Source organism: Scyliorhinus torazame, chromosome 6, assembly GCF_047496885.1.
Source record: "Scyliorhinus torazame isolate Kashiwa2021f chromosome 6, sScyTor2.1, whole genome shotgun sequence".
NCBI lineage: Eukaryota > Metazoa > Chordata > Chondrichthyes > Carcharhiniformes > Scyliorhinidae > Scyliorhinus > Scyliorhinus torazame.
Window position 1 is genome coordinate 264691432 of NC_092712.1, and position 17481 is coordinate 264708912.

The following is a 17481-nucleotide window of genomic DNA, read 5'->3' on the forward strand; positions in this document are numbered from 1 at the left end:
AAAAAATTATTATGAGCGATTTATTTAAAAATGGCTGATCTCTTTCCACAGGACCGTAATTTGGGACAAGAATAACATAACTGCACAGGGCTTTCAGGATATTGCTGTGGCTTTGGAAAAGTAGGTAACACAGTAAGGTTATTTCCTTTTAAGCTGCAGATGCAGAATAATTGATTTCCTTGAAGTGGTATTTTAAATCATGATGCAAAAGCTGCTATAGTTGTTCATGCTTGTATGTTAAAGATGTTACCAGGTACAATAATGTAGCGGTTATCTTACTGGATTGGTAATCCAGAGGTCTGGATTGATAATACAGAGGCATGAATTCCGATCTCGCCGTAGCAGTTTGTGAATTTCAATTCAGTTTAAGAAAGCCACAAAGCAAATCTGAAATAATCTCACATCAGTAATGACCGTGGAGCTATTGTATTTTTGTAAAACCCAATTGGTTCACAAGTGCTTTTTAGGGAAGGAGACCTTACACAAACTGGCCGACACATGACTCCATCCTCACAGCAGTGCGGTTGACTCATTACTGCTCCCTGAAATGGCTTAACAAGCCATTTAATTGTATCAAACTGCTACAAAGAAGCACAATAAGAATAAGATTGGACGGACCACTCAACTTTGACCTCAACAATGGACATGACAAAGGCAAACCCTGGAACTCCCACTAAAAATGTGTGTTGGTGTACCTTTATAGAACATAGAACGATACAGCGCAGTACAGGCCCTTCGGCCCACGATGTTGCACCAAAACAAAAGCCATCTAACCTACACTATGCCATTATCATCCATATGCTTATCCAATAAACTTTTAAATGCCCTCAATGTTGGCGAGTTCACTACTGTTGCCGGTAGGGCATTCCACGGCCTCACCACTCTTTGCGTAAAGAACCTACCTCTGACCTCTGTCCTATATCTATTACCCCTCAGTTTAAAGCTATGTCCCCTTGTGCTAGCCATTTCCATCCGCGGGAGAAGGCTCTCACTGTCCACCCTATCTAACCCCCTGATCATTTTGTATGCCTCTATTAAGTCTCCTCTTAACCTTCTTCTCTCCAACGAAAACAACCTCAAGTCCATCAGCCTCTCCTCATAAGATTTTCCCTCCATACCAGGCAACATCCTGGTAAATCTCCTCTGCACCCGCTCCAAAGCCTCCACGTCCTTCCTATAATGCGGTGACCAGAACTGTACGCAATACTCCAAATGCGGCCGTACCAGAGTTTTGTACAGCTGCAACATGACCTCATGACTCCGGAACTCAATCCCTCTACCAATAAAGGCCAACACTCCATAGGCCGCCTTCACAACCCTATCAACCTGAGTGGCAACTTTCAGGGATCTATGTACATGGACACCTAGATCCCTCCGCTCATCCACACTTCCAAGAACTTTACCATTAGCCAAATATTCCGCATTCCTGTTATTCCTTCCAAAGTGAATCACCTCACACTTCTCTACATTAAACTCCATTTGCCACCTCTCAGCCCAGCTCTGCAGCTTATCTATGTCCCTCTGTAACCTGCTACATCCTTCCTCACAGTCGACAACACCACCGACTTTAGTGCCGTCAGCAAATTTACTCACCCACCCTTCTGCGCCTTCCTCTAGGTCATTGATAAAAATGACAAACAGCAACGGCCCCAGAACAGATCCTTGTGGTACGCCACTTGTAACTGAACTCCATTCTGAACATTTCCCATCAACCACCACCCTCTGTCTTCTTTCAGCTAGCCAATTTCTGATCCATATCACTAAATCACCCTCAATCTCCAGCCTCCGTATTTTCTGCAATAGCCTACCGTGGGGAACCTTATCAAACGCTTTACTGAAATCCATATACACCACATCAACTGCTCTACCCTCGTCTACCTGTTCAGTCACCTTCTCAAAGAACTCGATAAGGTTTGTGAGGCATGACCTACCCTTTACAAAGCAATGCTGACTATCCCTGATCATATTATTCCTATCTAGATGATTATAAATCTTGTCTCTTATAATCCCCTCCAAGACTTTACCCACTACAGACGTGAGGCTCACCGGTCTATAGTTGCCGGGGTTGTCTCTGCTCCCCTTTTTGAACAACGGGACCACATTTGCTATCCTCCAGTCCTCTGGCACCATTCCTGTAGCCAATGATGACATAAAAATCAAAGCCAAAGGTCCAGCAACCTCTTCCCTGGCCTCCCAGAGAATCCTAGGATAAATCCCGTCAGGCCCCGGGGACTTATCTATTTTCAGCCTGTCCAGAATTGCCAACACCTCTTCCCTACGTACCTCAATGCCATCTATTCTATTAGCCTGGGGCTCAGCATTCTCCTCCACAACATTATCTTTTTCCTGAGTGAATACTGACGAAAAATATTCATTTAGTTTACCTTTAGTTACCTTTGCTGTAGCAGTTCAAGAAAGTGACTCACTGTCTGTCACCTTCTGAAGGATGGCAAACTCTAACCTTGCCAGTGATGCCCACATCCTGAGAATGACTGAATTAAACATATATGCGTCGGTTTACACAGGCGCATCTGTTGAGTCCTGATCTGACCCACTTCATGTCAAGAGTTGAAATATTTTTAAGGGCGGCATGGCAGCGCAGTGGTTATCATTTCAAACATTTGGGTTCTAAAAAAAACAGTACTTAATAGATTTGAATCCAATCTGATACATGTGTAATGATTGCAAATCAGTCAAATATTAAGTACAAATAAAAAAGACTATTAATTTATAAATCGGAAAAACTCATTACTGGAAAAACGTGCTTTTTAAAAGTACAAAACTTTCACTTCGCCTTCTATTTGCTTCCACTATCATCTTTGGCTGTACATTAATCTGAGGAAAGTACACACACACACAGACACAAGTCACACTCCGTGTCCTGGACAGACACTGAAGGTCTTGCTGGGTATTTCTGTTGGAAAACCAAATATATGAATTAATGGTAAAATTCAAGGTAACCATCGCCCTCCCATAGAACATAGAAAATACAGCACAGAACAGGCCCTTCGGCCCACGATGTTGTTCCCAAAATAGAATTCTCCAGCCAACATCTCTTCACAAAGTTTGGCATGACTAAAAGCAAATATGATGTGGAGATGCCGGCGTTGGACTGGGGTGGGCACAGTAAGAAGTCTTACAACACCAAGTTAAAGTCCAACAGGTTTGTTTTGAATCACTAGCTTTCGGAGCGCAGCTCCTTCCTCCGGTGCCTTAGAAACAATTAATTGGCCCTACCCCCTTGCTCTCTGGGGAAGAGGATTCCAAAGATTCAGTGCCCTTTGAGAAAAAACATTTCTTTTCATCACTGTCTTAAATGGCAGAACCCTTGTTTTTAAACTGTATCCTCTAATTCTAGTCCTCTCAGCTTAACCATGTCAAGACCCCTCAGGACCTTGTATGTCTCACTAAGATCACTTCCCAATCTTCTAATCTCCAATGGATACAGGCCCATGCAGTCTGTCCTCCCTTTCCTTGTAAGGTAGCACCCCCATCCCCAGTGAACCTTCTCCAAACTGCTTCTAACACATTTATTTAGGTTCTTGCAGGAATCATTTTCCCCGGTGCACTTTTAATTCATGATTCCAGTCTGAAAGAAATGCCCCTGTCAAGTTGGGTGTACTTGCTACCACTGTTGCCAGTAGAAACAAGGGATGCGCCACATCCTCAGCTAATAAATAAGACTCTACAAGTGAGGTTGATCAGGAACTTCCGGTGACTGCCATGAGCGAAACAGTCGCACAAAAGGTGGTTCTCGTCGAAGAACGTTAACTAAGACATTTTAACCGCTACAAACGGGCATCAAAAGTCACAAAAACAAACCCCCCATGAGCCACCCAGCCGAAAAGCCAGTGGAGACGAGGGGAGGGAAACCTTGGCTTTGGAACAAGACAGCGCACATGGAGGCATGGAACTGGCAAGCGTCGACCCCACAGAGCTCCCAGTGCAGACCTGGGTGCTGATGGGACAATTAATGTGCTTCATCGCCTCCGAGTACCAAAAACATAGGGAGGAGATCAAAAGAGATCTCTTGGTAGCCGTCGAGGCGGCAGTGGAGACAGCGACAGCTCCCATGAAGGAGGCATTGGACAAAATGGAGTGGAGGCCCAGGAGACGACCACAAGGGACCCCGAGAAAGCCACCACAGACCAAGGGGACCAGATTTTGGCACTGGAGGCCGAGGTGCCGAGACTCATCAAGACCCTGAAGGGGCTGAAAGACGAGGTCAACGATCACATCGGCAAAACTTAATAATCGTGGGGCTGCTGGAGGGAATGGAGGGGAGAAACCCCACAGAATACATCACAGTGATGCTTGGGAGGCTGGTTGGCAAGGTAGGCTTTGTCAAGGCTCTGAAGGTGGACTACGCCCACACGTCACTTCGGCGGCAGTCCCGGCCGTTGGAGCTTTTAAGTATTATATGAACACCGTTTACTTTAGTCAGTCAGTTGAGCTTGTGATGAATGTAGGAATTGCAGACATATTAGATGTATTTGGTGCAGTAAGGGTTAAAAGCCTGAGTCAGCGTGTGTATGACTGCTGCCGTAATGTTTTTAAAAATCCTGGTTTACAAGACTTACTAGGCTTTTTGTGAGCCAGAGGTGCAAATAAAGCATCGTAAAAGCTTGGGCTAATGGATTTTTGTTTACATTAAGAGGGTTCCCTGTGGAGTTCATTTGATGCTTTGTGTGCACTTAATAAGAAGATGTAGTTAATGGGAGGACCAAAGTACTGGGCATTTTGCAGAAACAGTTTGGAGATGCAAGTCAAACTAAGAATACAGTTTCTGAAGACTTCAGCTCGATATCCTGCATAGTTCTGACAGGGCCAGGTCTCTTCCTTTAAAGCAGTCAAAATGTCTCTCTTTCTCAAAGTTAAATATCCATACATCTCTGTCCAGCAAGTATGCCTGAATGGTAATTGTATTTAAAAGGGGATTGGAATCTGAGATGGTTCTGTTGTTTGAATCGGATAAAGATAACAGTTAAGGGTTATTGCTTCACTTTATTGATTAGCATTGTTGAATGGGTAATTGTAAGCTGTTTTTTGTGAAATGTTAAAGATGTTTTAATACTGTTAGTAATAAAATTTGTTTTAATATGCCATACCCTATTTTGCGTGAAATCACTCCAAGGGCAAAGTATCCTTTCTGCACAGTCTTACAAAATTAAAATAAACATTGGGTTTCTGTCCAGTATCCTAGCCACTGTTTAGGGTCTGGTCTGGAATAAGTTGCAATTGACAACTCTTTGAACTGTGCTCAATGCTTAAATGAAGTGTCATGAATCAATCCCAATAATAGAGGTATGTGAATACCCTCCCCGTAACACAAAAGAAAGAAAGCTCGCATAGCAAGACATGAACATGTCAAGTCAATATGATACAGAACTTTGTACATTGGATTCCTCCCGTACATATCAGCTTCCCGGATCATTCATGTATTTTCTTGCTTAAATGCCCCCCAGAAAGGCCCTCCTTCCCCCTCCCTCCCTCCTCTTCTCCCCCCCCCCTCCCAAGAAAGATGTCCCCACCCCCCTCCCCTTGGTCGCTGCTGCTGCTGTCCGACCTTCATCTAACGCTCCGCGAGATAGTCTAGGAACGGTTGCCACCGCCTGCAGAACCCCTGCGCAGACCCCCTCAAGGCAAACCTTATCCTCTCCAACTTGATAAACCCTGCCATATCATTTATCCAGGCCTCCATGCTGGGGGGCTTCGCCTCTTTCCACATTAACAAGATCCTTTGCCGGGCTACTAGGGATGCAAAGGCCAGAATGCCGGCCTCTTTTGCCTCATGCACTCCCGGCTCGTCCACTACTCCAAATAGTGCTAGCCCCCAGCTTGGCTTGACCCGGACTTTCACCACCTTGGATACTGTTCCCGCAACTCTCCTCCAGTGCCGGGCATGACTAAAACATATGGACATGGTTTGCCGGACTTCCTGTGCACCTCCCACATCTGTCCTCCAGCCCAAAGATCCTACTCAGCCTCGCCCCCGTCATATGCGCTCCGTGAACTACCTTAAACTGTATCAGGCTATGCCTGGCACACGAGGAAGAGGAATTAACCCTACTTAGGGCATCAGCCCACAGCCCGTCCTCAATCTCCTCCCCTAGCTCCTCTTCCCATTTACCTTTCAGCTCATCTACCAAAGCCTCCCCCTCATCTTTCATCTCCTGGTATATCGCCGACACCTTGCCCTCCCCGACCCATATGCCCAAAATCACCCTGTCTTGAGTCCCCTGTGCCGGGAGCAGCGGGAATTCCCTCACCTGCCGCCTCACAAATGCCCTCACTTGTATGTACCTGAAGGCATTTCCCGAGGGTAGTCCAAATTTCTCCTCCAGCGCCCCTAAGCTCGCAAACGTCCCGTCCATCCTTCCTGGGACAAACCGATGGTTATCCCTAATCGGGGACTACACCGAGGCTCCCAACGCTTCCCTGTGCCGTCTTCACTGCCCCCAGATCTTTAGCGTTGCCGCCACCACCGGGCTCGTGGTGTACCTTCTCGACGAGAGCGGCCGCCCCCAGGCTCGTTCCTTTGCAGGATGCCATCTCCAACCTCTTCCACGCCGCCCCCTCTCCCTCCATCACCCAGTTACGGATCATCGCCACGTTGGCTGCCCAGTAGTAGCCACCCAGATTTGGCAACGCCAACCCTCCTCTATCTCTGCTACGCTCCAGGAACCCCCTCCTTCCCTCGGGGTCTTGCTCGCCCACACAAATCCCATAATGCTCCTGCTTACCCTCTTAAAGAAGGCCTTGGTAATCACAATTGGGAGGCATTGGAATACAAAAAGAAACCTCGCGAGAACCACCATTTTAATCGACTGTACCCTGCCCGCCAGCGAGAGTGGCAACATGTCCCACCTTTTAAAGTCCTCCTCCATCTGTTCCACCAGCCGCGTCAAATTAAGTTTGAGCAGTGCCCCCCAGCTCCTAGCTACCTGAATCCCCAAGTATCGAAAGCTCCTTTCCGCCCTCCTCAACGGTTGGTTGTCTATCCCTCTTCCCTGATCCCCCGGCTGCACCACAAAGAGCTCACTCTTTCACACATTGAGCTTATTGCCCGAGAAGTCTCCAAACTCCCTTAGGATCTGCATGACCTCAACCATCCCCTCCACTGGATCCGTCACATACAGCAACAGGACGTCTGCGTACAGCGACACTCGATGTTCTCCTCTCCCCCTCGGACCACCCCCTTCCATTTCCCCGACTCCCTTAACGCCATGGCCAAAGGTTCAATTGCTAATGCAAACAGCAGAGGGGACAGGGGGCACCCCTGCCTCGTCCCTCGGTACAGCCGGAAATACTCCGATCTCCGCCGGTTCGTGACCACACTCGCCACCGGGGCTCTGCTTCATTACCTTTTTAATCATCTTCAAAATGTGAAGCCAGGACAGGCCTTAAGGAGTCAAACGCATTGAATGGCAGATAATCTTGGCAACAAGAATGCCTGAGCTTCATTCCTCCATTTAGGATTCCACTCTTTAGTCCGATGATTCAATGGTATTCTCGGTTTGACTCCAAAGCCTCTAGGTTAAACTGCACGCCAGGAACTATCGCACATAATCTAGACTGGCCCTAAAATACTAAAGGAATGTGACTGTGGGAACGTGCAGTCGTACCTTCTTTTAACAGCCATAGTTGTAATTTATAATCATGAGTGGCTCAGTTGATATGCAGATATATTATCTCATCAAATTTGTGGTGTGACTTATTCTTGAGGTTGACTGTGTGGAACCTGCTCCAGTAGAGAAAATTAAGAGTATTTATTCCTGTGCTTTGCTTTTAATTCAGCTTTTTCATTTATACATGGATAATTCACAAGATTAGTAATATACTGTAGCGTGATGGTGGAGGGGCAATTAAAAATTATAGTGAAGATGACATATTATTCATGGTGTAGCAGTTGTTTGGGAAAGAACAGAATTCATTAACGTGTTGATGTTGACCATTTAAAAAAAAAAAAAAAAAAATCTTTATCCAAGAAGTTAAAGGACTAAGTTATTTGAGGGAAGTAAAGAGTTTATCCAAATCAGATGAGTGATTAACATTATTGCCCTGTTTTTGTTATCAAGTTGCATCTGTGTATTTGGCTGGTCTACGTAACTTTATTTATCTGCTGTAATTAAATGTTGAGGGTAAGAAATTTGACTCCTTCACAGTCTTTTTCTGGTGCGATGTGTACCTTTTCAGCTCAAAATGGTGTTCATTGTGTATACATTTGTGGTATGAGTCACCCCAGATACTGTATTGGTGTCGATGTTAACACATTAGCACAAAGACAATGAATGTCCTCTGAGTGTATGCAAAACAGGGAGGTTATGATGTCAATCTGTGAAATGCTGATTTAATCCCAGCACTGCCAGTTTTGAACTCCGTGCTCCACCTGACACCGTTTCCAGAATTTCACAGCTCAACGTGCATTCAGCAGAAGGAAGATAACCAGTGCTAAATAAAGAAATCACCCACTTCTTGCCAGTTGGTGGTTAATTTTTCTGGCTGTTGCGGGTCTACAAGTGTTTGGCCGTTTCTATAGTTATTTGGTTTGGCAGCTATTGAAGCAATGGGATCAAACTAGGGCAGTTCCACCCACCTGGATTATGGAGGCGAGGCCTTGAAAGGTGGACGGTGTGGTGAACTGTGTCATAAACTGCAGGCAGGTTGAGAAAAGAGAGTTTCTCACTTGCACAACCACGAAGAACGTCCTTCCTGACTATTTCTTTTTTAAAAAGTTCTTTCCGTTCTGTGGCCGAGCCAGAAGATTAATTGAAGGGATTCAAACATAGGATTGTGGGAAAGATGGGCAGGGGTTTGTGAAGTGACATGACTTTGGAGAGGAAAGGGTGGTTGAAAATGGGGAAGAAGTTTACCAGTACAGAGGAACCAAAATGAAGTTTTTAAAGGAGTGAGGCAGTGGATATAAAGTGAACCACTAACGATATCAGCTAGCTTGGGGCTTAGTGAGGGAAGCTTAGTGATCAACCATTCTGTTGGAATAGAATCTAGGGAACAGGAGATGTGTGTTAAATTCAGAGAAAGTATTGCAGGAGATGCGATAGATCCTCGAGATACATGTTCAGGGAAAGCGCAACAGGGAATTTTTGTGGGAGTTTTCAAGAAGTCAACTAATAGATTGTCTGAACCTTTGTGGCAAACAAATCCACAAACTCTTCCCGTTTAATGTCGACAGTAAAGGTGATTTAAAGGACAGTTTGCAGTGGAGAAAAGGCAGAGATTATTTTTGCATTCTGGATAACCTTTCAAGCATGGAGCTGTTTTAGGGGTGGAAGAGAAGTTGCCATGTGCAGAGGCTGAGTGAGGAATGCAGAGATGATGTCTCAGTGGGAAATGTGGGGTGGCATTAGGGAGGGTGTTATAGAACAAGGATTTTAAATAAAAGCACTGAATGATGCAACAGATAGGATGTCAAAGGGGGAGGGGTTGCCAGAGGAGTAGGGAGACAGGTGATTGCAACCTGAATCAGCCAATAGGACCCAGGATACTGCAGTCTTGTGATGATAGCTGAGGAGCACCGCTACAGGTAGATATCATGGCAACTATGTTCCCCACAGATACTTGTGAAGCCCCGTGTATTGCTGCCATTTCCCCTTCTATTTTCTAACTCCATGACATGATAATTAGGGGAGATAATTAAAAGTGGGTAACTTAAAAATTCAACCTATTTTTCATACAGTTACAACTAAGAGAAGTATTCTCTTTCTCTGTTTAATTTGTTTTCTGAAATCAAAATAAGAAGAAAAGCTTGCAACAGCTGTGTAATCAGTGACCATTTTTCCTTGGGGAACAAAATTGTGACAACAGGAAGTAAAGTTGTGCAGACAAGAGATACAGATGTAAGCTATAGACACATGGCAGTGTGTAACTGGAACCTTGTCCCTAGATGATTGCTGTCTAATGTTTGGAAGGCTCAAGGGTATTGTCTGGTGTAGCAACCGTCTCATTTTGTGTAACTTTACTGTCAAGCACATTGATACACCCTTCTCCTCCTGCCCCCTTCCCACCCATCACTGTGACTCGCTCAAAGAATGCAATTGGTTAATTATTGAGTCATTAAATGGTAGCTGGTAAAACACCATCTTGTGTGCCAACGTTCCAATGCCTTAGCTGTAACTTACAACTGCTCATACTCCAAATCAGACTGCCAGCCAAGGCAGCTTTACTGCTGCTGCTACAATGTAGATGCTAAGCCACTGGTGCCAGTCACATTAGTCCCAACCACCACAAGCATAAAATGGATGTGGCTACCATTGTCTGAATGTCATGAGTGAATCTGTTTTGCTATAAAATCACACATGAATATACAAACTGCACGTATTGAGTAAAATGCACTTGAAATTCATATTAAAATTAGTACTTTTTATTTAATATAAATTTGGAGCTGCTGCTCAGTTTGTCAAATGAGCACATAATCAGTAAAATTCTTGAGCAAATTATCGGGGAAACTACCACTTGAAACAGTTCTCAAGACTAGTCTCCTGAAAGGACTGAGGGACCACTCTACATAGGAACGAGCTATACAGGCACAGGAACATAACAGTCTGAACTGAACTGAATTGAGTACAAATAGATTTGACATTCGGGGCAAAGTTTTCTGCTCCTGCGATGAAGTGCAATAGCGAGTGGGTAAGTCAGGGTGGCTCCTGCTGGTCGGTGGGGCAGGCTGCCGTGCCAGACCATCTACTCTTCACCTCAAAATGTATGCATAAACAAACAGATTGTTGTGTCTCATAGCGGGGTGGCGTTGTTCCACCTCACTGGGCCGAAGCTTGAGCGGCACACTTAAACAGCACCCACAAACATTCACTCTGAACAGCCCAGAACATGTTGTGGTGAGTGACAGCCCCTCAAAGAGACAGGTGCCAGGTGAGACGCCTCCAGACAGTCGAGGACTGGCGAGAAGTCTCTTACCCTCTCGATGGGAGCCAGACGTCATCAACCTCATCACCCAGGCTTGGCCGGAGGTTGCCAGGGATGTCAGAAGAGGACCCCCTCCAAAGTACCGAAGATAAGATGAATAATCTCATCTGCTCCATCAGGGTAAGTAAAGCTTCTCCTCACTCTCAACTCTCACTCTAATAAGGCAATTAGGTATTTGCAGGATTTCCGTCCACTGGGATCTCTCACTCTACCAGCACAAGGGACATCATCACCAATTCTCTCACACACACTTTGACAACTTCATCTATTGTCGTGTCCTGCATAATTCACGCCTTCAGTCTTTACATTGATCCACTCAGAGCACACAGCAGGCAGGCATGCCATTCAGCTGCTTTTGCATCTGTCCTGCCCACAGTCTGCCCTTCTAACTTTATACAGGAAAAGATTTCCCACAACAAGAGGGAGAGATCCCAGACAGGGAGGGGGATGCTGGAGCTCAGACTCCCCACCGTTGAGGAGCAGGTGACAGAGCTGGTTGGCAAGTACCTGGACCATTCCTGCACCACAGGTGAAATCGGCACTACATTAAGTCAGTGAGGCCCCGTCCAGTAATCTTTGCCCATTCACCGACACAGTGAGCGCTATTTAATTTGGGTGACTCTCCAACGAAACACTAATTATCTCCCCTCTCTATTACAGCCAGGAGCAAAAAAGTGTGGAGGGTCAGCCAGCCCAGCACCCCGATCACATTAGATGAGGATCCTGAGGAAGTATACAGAGAAGACCCATCACTGCATTCATTTGCACCCTCCACAACACAGTGACACACACCTTGGTGCAACTTAGTTTTAGTGCAGGCTCGGGATCAAAATGTGGTGAGCACGGCACAGATTCGGGTCCACAAAAGGCAGAGGCAGTGACAGCCAAGGTCACCCATCATTTGCAGGGCTGCTGGAGTCTGGGTTCCTACTGAGTGAGTCCGATGAAGAGCCTTTGCAATTGGTCTTCAGAGAGATGTTGGAGTGCCAAAGACAGGCAGGGTTGCCAGAGGCTGTCAGCAGATTAGAACCGAGGATGGAGTAGTGTGTCCAGGTTCTATCTGATGTAGTGGCACCAACAGGCAGCATGATATCATGGCCGAGTTTGCGGCCAAACATTACCCTTATAATTGTTCCCATTCTTCACCTGTATGATGCAGACCTATGGACCTTATTAGCATTGGTGACTCCTAAAATGTCTGCCAAATGGCCACAACTATGCAATATTATAGGGGTGTGCCTAGCCTCATAATGTTAGTCTATTACATGGGAGGATGTTAATTTGTGCCCGATGGTGACTGACCGACAGATCGGTGTTCCAAAAGACGATCTCATAGAATTTACAGTGCAGAAGGAGGCCATTCGGCCCATCGAGTCTGCATCGGCCCTTGGAAAGAGCACTCTATCTAATGTCACATCTCCACCCTATCCCCGTAATCCCACCTAACCTTTTTTTGGACACCAAGGGCAATTTAGCGTAGCCAATCCACCTAACCTGCACATTTTTGGACTGGGGACTCTGTGTGAAGATGAGGCCGGAGCATTATTGTTGCATGAGAGAAGGTCTTTGGAGAAATGCTGCAGCCCTGATTCGGCTCAGTCCTCAGACAGCCACTATAGAACCAGTGATTGATGATTGTACTCCTTGAGGCACCTTGCAACGCTCCAGGCAAACTGCCATGAATGCACTGTGGTTCGCAGTGCAGTTTCTGCCTCTTGAAGGCTACCATAAACAATGAAGTGTTGACAGAATTGAAAGGACTGCATCATGTCTACTTGCTTTGCAGTGAGCGTTGGTGCAGTTCTTATCCCATTTCAGAACAGCCACATGCTCCATAGGCTGCTTAGCTGTCCAACGATGAAGTCATCATCATAGTAGATTGGGCTTACTCATTCTGAGATTGATGTCTTTCACTGAGATGTTGAAAATAGCAAAAAAGGTGTTAATGTCTTGCCTGCGTGGAGGGAGAAGGTGAAATGGGCTTGTATGAGCTTGTCACCTTTATTGCCCTGGAAGCTTGTCGATGTAATGGTATCATGGGCCGTGTGCTCGCCTTGGCCCTCGTACCGTGGGACATCAAAATATACTCTCTCTTAGAGGTAATCTATTTAGACGTCCGCCCCATCATAGGAGCCGTGCAGCTCCTCCATCTCTCCATGTGGCAACCTTTTGGAGCGCCAGATTGTGTAGAGCATAATAAACCATGATGATGGGGCGAGTACAGGAGAGCGCTGCCTGACCAGTCCAGACATCTGAAACACATCTTCAATATGCCAATGGTCTGCTCAAACAAGAGATTTGTTGCAAAATGAGCCATATCGTACCTCTCGTAGGATCGCTTGCCACCAAACGGGCATCAGTAGCCACGTCTTTTGGGAGTAGCCTTTTTATCACCAATGAGACAACCCTGAATGCGCTGCATGTGGGTCCTCGAAGATCTGTGGCCTCTGCAAGTACTCAAGATATAAAAGCCATGCGCGCTCCCAGGGTGCCTCACACTGACCTGCATAATCTGCTTTTGGTGATCTCAATCATGAAGGTGATTGAGCAATGTCTCAAAATCACTGCCATTGTTTGTGCCTTGATCCATGCATTGGCCTGTCGTGTATTACTCTCCATGAGTTTGGCCACTTTTTCAGTGGAATTGACAATACGTTCAAATGCCTGAAACATTACAGCATGCATGGTGGCACAGTGGTTAGCACTACTACCTCACAGCACCGAGACCTGTGTTAGATTCTGATCTTTGGTGACCGTCTGTGTGGGGTTTGTACATTCTCCCCATGTCTGTGGGGGTTTCCTCTGGGTGCTCCGATTTCCTCTCACAGTCCAAAGATGTGCGGGTTAGGTGGATTGGTCATGCTAAGTTGCCCCTAGTGTCCAAAAGGTAAGGTGTGGTTGCAGGGAAAGGGTTGAGGCATGGGCCTAGGTATGGAGCCCCTTCAGAGGGTTACTGCAGTCTCAATGGGCCGAATGGCCTCCTTCTACACTGTAGGAATTCTATGATTCTAACACCTGCCCCTGTTTACATGTGAAATTCTCATCATCTTGTACTTTCTTTCTATCTGTGATGTATTGCCCACTGATATGAGTATATATGCGCCGGCAGAGAGTGCTTCCTCTGAATCACCATCCTTGTCAGGACAGCACTGCCTCTCCACTCATCCTTTGGTGCACCCCTGTAGGAAGTATGTGACAGAGGGATCATTCCTGAATACTTTACAGACCATCATAATTTAACATATAGGTGACTATACTTTTCCATGGGTAACAGGTCACGGCGCCGAGGTCCCAGGTTCGATCCTGGCTCTGGGTCACTGTCCGTGTGGAGTATGCACATTCTCTCCGTGTCTGCAGGGGTTTCGCCCCCACAGCCCAAAAGATGTGTAGGGTAGGTGGATTGACCATGCTAAATTGCCCCTTAATTGGAAAAAATGAATTGTGCACTCTAAATTTAATTTTTTTTAAAGAATGCAACTCCACTGCCACTTCACTGCCTCACCTGGGAATTGTAGGCTTTGTCCTGCAGTGAGAAAAGGCCGAATCTTAGTACTGTCTGTGTTCACGAAGGAGGCAGGACGTTTGAGATGTGCGACTGTGGACCGGGTCACATTAAGGGTGAATCCAGTCTGTGCAATGAAGATTCAAATTGGAGTTTGGATAGACATTCTTTGTCGCTGCAAATTGTATGTTTCAAGAGATTTTTTTGTGCAGCAGACTGCTGAGGAAATGCAAGGATGGTGACTGCCAGCTGGGAGTTGCACAGCACTCGCCTGGCCAGACTCAGGAGGTCATTGAACCATTCTCTGCACTGAATCCATCTCCTCCTCACCACACTCCAGCTGCTCGCTCCTCTTTGACCTCCAACAAAGCCTGTTTGGTGAGGTTGGCTAATCATCTCTTGCCATCCTCTGGAAAAAGCACCTGCCTCTGTACCCCTCACACTTTAACGGCACTTCTAGTAATGCAACCATGAAGCAGTGGGAGCAGACAGCGGAGGCTGCCCTTCCTCATTGTCCTCCTGTTTTGTGCAGAGTACATGGGAGTATCGCTACATGCAAGTTCTCTTCCAAGTCACTCGCCATTCTGACATGGAGGAGAACTCGTCACTCGTCCACCAGCAAAATTGCCGGCTTTGTTAGCAATGCTCACATCCCAAGAGTGAATAGAAAGAAAGTTTCCTTCTAAAAACTGTTTGGGATTTTTCAGTAGGATAGCTAAACATTTGCTATAATTAAGGTCAAATTATTTACTGTTGCCGTGTAAGCTGGTAACTTTCGTCTTTGGGGAATAAATGCTTGGTTCTCTCTTAACGCATTGGTGGAAAGGACCTTAACCATCACGTGTTCATTTATGCCAGAATTGTTTAAACTGTTTCAAGTAAACAGAATTTGGCAAAAGGAAATTCTTTTGTATCATGCAGTGATTGCTTCTAGAATAGCATTTGTGTCAGGTGTGCTGCCGTCCACCAGTTTTAAAAGATAACTGAACATACTTTTAATCTTCACATCCCTTGATCTTGGCCCCTTGTCACCATTCAAATCTTACGGACATTTGAATCTGTTTCTTTAAGAGTAGTGTAAGGCAAGTGATGTTATGAATGAGCAACATTGGGCGCAATCCTCCCGTAACAGCCTCCCCGAACAGGTGCCGGAATGTGGCGACTATGGGCTTTTCACAGTGACTTCATTGAAGCCTACTTGTGACAATAAGCGATTTTCATTTTTCATTTCAGTCAATCTACTGGCCGTGTCCCCCGCCGGAATTTGAGGGGGGGCGCCGGCCTGTAGATCCCGGGAGAAGCCTCCCCCGGGATTCCCGGTGACAGTTAGCCTCGCGAGATCTAAACAGGACTCGCGGGACGTAGCAATCTGGGTCCTACCCACAATGGATTGGACCCAGTCTTGCACTGCTATGTGAGGCTAAGAACCAGTTAGCCGGCATCTATCCTGCCCATCAAGGGGACCTGAGCTGGGCGCCATTCAGCATTGGTCCCTACAAAAGTGGGGGGGGGGGCACTCGCAGGCGATCGGAAACCCCCGGGTGGTTGGCCTCCAGGCAGAGTAGTACCCTGGCACTGCTAGTGCCACCAAGGCGCATTGGCACTGCCAGCCTGACAGGGGCACTGCCATGATGCTAGGCTGGTGATGTAAAGCTGACATTGTATCTGCGCCAGGGATCAGGCCTGGGGGTGCCCTGCCCGTATGAGATGTGTCGGGGGGCCAGAGGACCCCCCCAACAGGTGAGTTGGTGCATTAGAGCATAAAGATCTCAGATCTATAAGCAGCTGTGTCTATCTCTATGCTTTGGCTGACTGGAAAAAGAGTATTTAAGAAACAAGGTCTCTCAATCGACCCAAAGATTAACTACAGACGGCATGATAGCACACTGGGTAGCACTGTTGCTTCACAGCTCCAGGGTCCCAGGATTCTCGGTTTGGGTCACTGTCTGTGCGGAGTCTGTCCGTTCTCCCCGTGTCTGCGTGGGTTTCCTCCGGGTGCTCCGGTTTCCTGCCACAAGTCCCGAAAGACGTGTTAGGTGAATTGGACATTCTGAATTCTCCCTCTGTACCCGAACAGGCGCCGGAATGTGGCGACTAGGGGCTTTTCACAGTAACTTCATTGCAGTGTTAAGCCTACTTGTGACAATAAAGATTATTATTATATTGTGTAAAGTGTAATTTGGTAGATGTTGTAGCAGAATCCAGTTAGTGATCAATTTGGGCCGTCGCCCAGATGATCAATGTAACCGACTAATCAGGATATCGAAAAGCAGGAATCACCGATGTGTATTGCTGATTCTCTGATCCATTACCTGTATTACATCACTGAGCAACACCACTTATAACTTAGTCACAACCTTAATTAGCTATTTAAGAAGTTGCTTAACTTCTCACTGATGTAACATGCTGCGAAGAATGTTAGCTTCATTTTTATTTTGATAGATTTTTTAATCTACTCATTTCTTTTGATACAAAACCAGCATTCTGATTGGAGCATCTGCTCATTTGTGAAATTAAACATTGTACTTATTATTGCTAATTATTATTATTGACATCATATGGATATTTTTACATCTAATCACTTAAGACTAATTAGGAAACCCATTAGTAATGTCATTAGCCTTTGTAATGCTGGATGATAGGCCAACAATATTACAACAAAGGCAATTTTCTTTCAGCAGAAAACATTACTGATATAAAGTAGTTCTTGGAGCCTGATATGCAATGAAACTTTGAAATGAAATATCTCTCTGTGGACCATCCACATACCATTTTGTTCATGAACGTGGCTCAGTTCTTCCAATAAATTTGGGCTTCCTGCCAGAAATTAAGTCTCTGGCAGAAGGCTCTTGAAGTCGGGGTTTTCAGATGTGGCCCAGTTGGTAGCACTCTCACTTCTAAGTCAGAATATCGTGCATTCAAGTGCCACCCTTGAGATTTGAGCACATAAATTGAGCTTAACACTCCAGTGTAGTACTACGGCAAATTGCAGAAAAGTGCAGGGAACAGCACCAACCGCTGTACATGGCATTTTGAGA

At 46.0% G+C, this 17481-nt stretch overlaps 1 protein-coding gene across 3 annotated transcripts in view; it reads left to right on the forward strand.

The window, feature by feature from the left end:
- LOC140425404 (F-actin-uncapping protein LRRC16A-like) overlaps positions 1 to 17481 on the forward strand; it is a 530177-nt gene that overhangs the window by 328674 nt on the left and 184022 nt on the right. For all 3 annotated transcript variants that reach the window (XM_072509651.1, XM_072509649.1, XM_072509650.1), the window contains exon 22: positions 52 to 120. In XM_072509651.1, coding sequence (XP_072365752.1) covers positions 52 to 120 — 69 coding nt within the window. The remainder of the gene's footprint in view (positions 1 to 51; positions 121 to 17481) is intronic.